The sequence below is a fragment of the Typha angustifolia genome, chromosome 12, assembly GCF_048772165.1.
Source record: "Typha angustifolia cultivar Huaian chromosome 12, ASM4877216v1, whole genome shotgun sequence".
In the NCBI taxonomy this organism is placed as follows: domain Eukaryota; kingdom Viridiplantae; phylum Streptophyta; class Magnoliopsida; order Poales; family Typhaceae; genus Typha; species Typha angustifolia.
This window is the reverse complement of record NC_133250.1, coordinates 4,738,811-4,744,896: the sequence shown is the minus strand read 5'-3', so window position 1 is coordinate 4,744,896 and position 6,086 is coordinate 4,738,811. Positions and strand designations below refer to the sequence as shown.

At 35.6% G+C, this 6,086-nt stretch overlaps 1 protein-coding gene across 1 annotated transcript in view; it reads right to left on the bottom strand.

Annotated features, from left to right (window-relative positions):
* Nucleotides 1-563: 563 nt before the first annotated feature.
* LOC140772736 (protein CIA1) overlaps nt 564-6,086 on the bottom strand; it is a 45,847-nt gene continuing 40,324 nt past the window's right edge. The window contains exons 9-10 of the mRNA XM_073114947.1: nt 1,103-1,186; nt 564-983 (exon numbers count right to left, since the gene is read on the bottom strand). Coding sequence (XP_072971048.1) covers nt 912-983; nt 1,103-1,186 — 156 coding nt within the window. The 3' untranslated portion in view covers nt 564-911. The remainder of the gene's footprint in view (nt 984-1,102; nt 1,187-6,086) is intronic.

The following is a 6,086-nucleotide window of genomic DNA, read 5'->3' as shown; positions in this document are numbered from 1 at the left end:
TAAAAAATCTACCAAATATCAATTCCAATGTTTATGAGAGGATTCAAACCTATGATCCCTATCTACAGGTAGGACTTGACCGGCTCAGGGGTGACCTTCCCTTGTGGTTCAAGCTCACAAAGTAACATTAATTTTCACATTTAACAGAACATGATTATTTTCTTCCCTTAAGAATGAGATTAGGTAAATATAATCATCAGGGATTCCCTTTCTGAGAACTAAGCGCATTTAATAAGGTTATGTGCTGTCGTTTGTTTATTTGTGATGCAGCCCGTCCTTTACTCTAACGAAAGTATACTGTATATCTAATTGTTCATATTTTATTTCATCCAATATACAATTAAATTTGATCTCAATGGATGAAATGGATCAACTTGAGAGGGAAATTTGATCTCATTATTACAGTTATAATAGACAGACGTAGTTCATAAGTTTTCCCCCACTCTTCTTTCCCCAATACTTTGGATAGAATAGCCCACGTTACAAGACGACTACAAGGTACCGTCCTATTTCCTAGTAGCTTCCGTTTGCACTTGTTTGCTTCCAAAACCCGGGACACAATATAAAGAAAGCAGTAAAAAGTTTTATCCGTTGGAGCCTTGTGTGAAGCACATGGATTTGCACATTTATTACATCTTCTCAAGGAATATATGCTGTAAATTAAATCACATAGCTGCGTCATTTTCTTGACTCTTCATTCCATCAAGTTCAGGATTTTCGGCATAAAATAACAAAAGGATCTAGGACTTTGTGTCTATAATTCATGCACTGGAAAAAAAAAAAAACCAAGAGATCGCTAAAGAGCAAATTTAAGATGGTTAAGCATAATGTGGGGATAGATGTATAAAATTTAAATAACTGCGGCATCCAAATTCTCCGAACCTTGCAGAGCCACCTTTCCTGATTTACAATTAAGATACTTGTGCTAGTTCCCATATCTTAATTGTGCCATCATCGCTTGCCGATGCTAAAACCCATGGCTCCTGTGGTTTAGAATTGATGATAACATTAGATTAGTATTTGATGATTATGCACGAGCAAAAAAGGAAACGAAAGATTGCTAGAATAAATTCCGACTTAAATTGCAGCCAAAAGAGATCACCTTGGGATTCCACTGCACTGCATTTACATCCATGTCATGGGCTTTTTCTTTCTTTACCAATAATCTATGAGATGGTTCGTCAACCTACATACCACCACGATAAGCCTTAGATTTCCAATTGTTCTCCAGCTCATCTTTATAGCAAAATGATAGCTTTGTAGTTCAAATTATACAGATGACTATAAAACCAGGGATTTAGGAAAGATGTCAAGCAGTGACTGTCCAGACTTCAGGCAGAATAAGTTAGATAAGAGAAAATTCAAGGAGCAAAGACAATAATCATTATAAATGGTACCTCAGCACAACGGCAGGTTAAAATATGGTAGAAAATGAAACATAAAAGAAAAGTGAAGAAATATCCAAACCACTAATAAGAACAGCAATGTTGATATAATGTTTAATAAGCGCATCATGCTATAAATCATGCATAAATCTTGAAGAAATCAGGAAATTTAAGAATCATTCAAGAGTTCTCATAGCCAAACTAAAAGTACAAGATAACAATATGTTCAAAAAATGACCAGAGACATAAAATCAGATATTAGTACTTGCTAGAAGAGATACAAAATTAGCATGAAAATAAATTCCATACGGTTATATTAGAATTGTCATCTCATTAAAGTTATATCAGAATATGTACAATATAAATTTCAGAGAGACCACAACATTGTTATATGACTAAGGCCCTTAGCAGTAAGTTACAGGTTATCATGTCCAATCATGAGCACAAGAGGCCAGTGACCTCAATAGTACTGTCGACACCAACAGACAAATGCTTTGACAAGTGCAGCATAGGAATGCTAGCCTGGTTCCCATCATCTTTCTGGTACCAAATCTAGGCTTTGAGTGATTCAAATGAGATGGTACAAGAAAATTGATTAAGATCAAAGCAGCACATACAAAATGATACAGATAAGGAATTAGGGCTGTCAAAAAAGTCCTTGGGCTCGGTCGTGTGCTCAGCTCATCTTTTATGTTTTTTAGGCTCGAAAATATAATCGAGCCAAGCAAAGCCAACCTTGGCTTGCTCAAGCTCGGCTTGATTTGGCTCAGTACTATATATATATATATATATAACACGTTTAGAACCATTGGATCTTAGATCCAATAGATAGTATGATTTATATTTACGTAAAACCCTAGTCTAACAAAACCATTACCCAAAGTCCCATATTTTCTCCCAACCTCATCTCCAAGCTCAATCTCATCACAATGGCCACCGTCACCAACACTATGATACGATTCAGACTTCACTAACATCGTCTCGAGCATGGGTACACTTTAGGGTTTATCTTTGTTTCCTTTTTTAATATTTAGTTTCTAAGAAAATAAGTTTTCTGTAAGTCACGTTTGAACGTGGATGGACTGCGTTCGAACGCGGTTGAGAACGCGGTTGTGAACACAGTGGTGAATGTGGTTGTGAGAGTGTACATGGGCGTTCGAACGCACTGTGAATGCCTGCATCGCGTTCAGTCGCGCGTTCGAACGCCTGCATTGCGTTCACAAATCCAGAGAAGAGCGAACTCCGTGCGTTTGAACGCGATCGAGCGCGTTCGAACGCAGTCGGCAAGATTGTATTGTTTAGGGTTAATTTTGAGTTGTTGATTAGTCTCTAAAAGGATGTGGATGGCAACCAGAGGTCATTATTGATTATTGAAGAATTGAGTTTTGCCTTGCCTCCTTCGTCTTCTTCGCTCTCGTTCTCTCAATCACCGGCAACGCCGCTTCTAACCTCCCTCAACCGGCCAATCACCCTAGACCCTTAAGGGCGACCATCTCCTTTCCCTTCTTCCAATCTATCCAACACTTGCCATAACCCTTACATCAACCATAACCCTTCCACCACCACTTTTCACCGATGCCACCCCATTAACGCCGGTCCACCTCCAACCACCATTACCTAAGATCTCGTGCCTCCATCCACAGATCCTAAACAAACTATCCTGATGTTCGACCACTAATCGGATGATATCTCGAGATCCCCACATCCGATTCACCTGAAACTTGATTTGTTGGAAAGCTCCTTTCTGGGGCTACAACATATCCAAATTTCACGTCGATCCGACGGCGATATCTTTCGGGATCTTGTTACAAAGTTCCATATCAGATCTAGTCTAGATCAGAGAATTGGAAGAGATCGAACTTTAGCCTAAAGAGAAGATCGTATCACACTACGTCAAAGTCGCCTCCAAAGTCCAAGCTCATTGAGGTTGCCTTCAAGATCCAAAGTTCCATACCCTCTTAATCTTGCTGTCATTGCCCCTATACCCCTCGGTCTTGCAGACGTCGCACAACCGTCAACCTCAACTGCAAACCCCCTCAACATCGCACAATCGCTTAGCATGGAGCCATGGGCATCACAATCTGCTCTCAAGGTTCTTCAATGATTTTGGTTTTTATTTATTTATTTATTTTTTTTTTTTTACTTCATCTACTCATTCACCTAGAGCTAATAATGCACATATTCCATCTATGATAGTTATCTTATCTATTTTCCATTTAACTGAATTTTACAATATTTTATTGAATTCAGTTATGTTGTACTGAATTTTATTGAGTTTAGTTATGTCCCATCACCTTATTAATCCTTAATAGTTCTCGTTTACAATTTACACCCGTGGTCTGATTGATCAGTAATAGCTATGATGTTTGGTGTGAGCTATCTTCAGTTGATGTTTAATATCATTCAAATTTTTATTTGAATTCAGTGTGCAATGTTTATTTGTGCTATCTGCAGCTGTAGTCGTAGACATCTGATAAGTTGATGCTTAATATAACTAAATTTTGGCAATGCTATGGGATTGTGAAGATTGATCAGCTGTGAGTCTATGTAGCAGTCTTCATAGAAGTTTAAAGTTAGAATTTTGTGATCAGTAAAACTTCTGCACAAGAACTGAAGCATATAAAAAGCTTTAGCTAATACTCATGCCTTCCTGCATAATTGATCACATTAGATTCTTTTCTTAGGTCAAAGCCTACACAAATCCAAGTCATAGCTGACTTGAATAGACTAATTTTATATGCTTCATGTTTATTTTATTTGTAAGATTAGTCTATTTTATTTCTACACTAATAAGGCAATTTTATTTGCTTTTTAGTGACTTCCAAGACATATCATCTACATACATTTAAAATTTCATTGTTTTTGTAGATGTTTGGTATACTTGATTCATCTCAACAATTTGTGGCCTCTCCAATTGAACATGATAAAGATCTAAGTACTGATAATGAGATAGAAAAAGTGCAAATAGAAAATGAAGTAGGAAAAGAGGAGAAAAGTTTCTGTGGTCTGGGAAATTTTTGACGAAGTTGAGATATTGGAAAAGAAACAAAAAGTGACTAAAAATAGGTGTAAGTACTATCAAAACCTATATTCTAAAGGGAGGCTGGACGCAATTCCACCTTAAAAAGACACTAGACTGAATGCAATTATATCAAAAACAAAGGAAAAAGCAAGGATGCTCAATTTCCCTTCACGTGAAGCTATGAATTTAAAGATTTCTATGATTTTTAGCTCAGCTTCATCGCCCTTTGATCATGCCAAAATAAAGGAAACCATAGCTAAGATAATTGTTCATGAAATCCTTTCAGCATGGTTGAACATTTTTGGTTTAATGTGCTGATAAAGACATTAAATCCTTGTTATGAAAGGATTTCTAGAAATACTATAAGAAATGAATGTCTAAGGGTTTATGAATCCGAAAAGGAGAAATTAAAAAAGAGTCTTCAAAATGTTGATTAAATCTTATTGACATATGATAATTGGACTTCTAATCAAAGTGCTTATATGCTTGACAACATATTATATTGATCCTGATTAATAGTTGCAAGAATACATTATTAGTTTTATTGATTTGGAGTCATCTCACACTGGAATGGTTATTTCTAATGGTATTTCTGAATGCCTCTTAGATTGAAAAAGTCAAGATAAAATTGCTTCTATTACACTAGATAGTGCTTCAAGTAATGATGTAGCAATTAGATGCTTGAGGGCAAATTTTGATTCAAGAGAAAAATTATATTTTAAAGGAACATTCTTTGATGTGCGGCGTTGTGCCCATGTTTTTAATTTGATGGTACAAGATGAATTGAAAGAGATTGAGGGAGTGATCAATAACATTAGATAGAGTAAAATACCCGAAGAAGTCTCCTAATCATTTATTTAAATATGGTGTTATTGGTAGGCAACTTGACTTAATTACAGCAAGAGGATTATATGCTGATGTTTCTATTATGTGGAACTCCACATATGATATACTTGATTCTGCCTTCACATACAAAATAATGTTTAGCTTTTATGCAGATAGAGATACTCATTTAAAGTAGCTTTCTATTGCGCAAGACTGGTGTAAGTTTAAAAAAATTTAGAAGATATTGATGGTCATAAATGATGAAATTAATGTTTTTTTCTAGATTTACACATCCTACATTCAATCAATCCTTCCAGAAATTTATAATATTAAAAGAATATTGATAGAGGAGTCAAATTCTTCTCATGAATAATACATAAGGGCAATGGTGTGATACAAGTTAGAGCGGATCACATCATAGGGACATTGGGTTTAATGGATCAAGTCTAGTTATCTTATCTTCTTATTTAGTTTAGTTAAGAATCTAAATAGGTTAGAGTTTACAGCTAAGTTCAATTTAGTTAACTTCTACACAGTTTTGGAAAAATATTTAGAAGACATTCGTTAAACATCCGAATATTATGAAATCAGTTAGAGAAGATCAACGATGTCTTGATATAGAACTTCCATATTTCAAGCTCCTTTAGATTTGGACTTTATCTGTGGCAAAACAAAGAACTAATCCGAACTAGATAAGAAAGACTGATTTATCTAAGTCATGTTTATCTCTACTTTATGTTTATCTCCAATGTACGCCCTTAAGGAAAATCCTAGTATGAGTCAATTTAGGACTAGCATCTATATATGTGGAGTGCAACCCTAATTAAAAAAAGAAATGCATGAATTATTCTGGT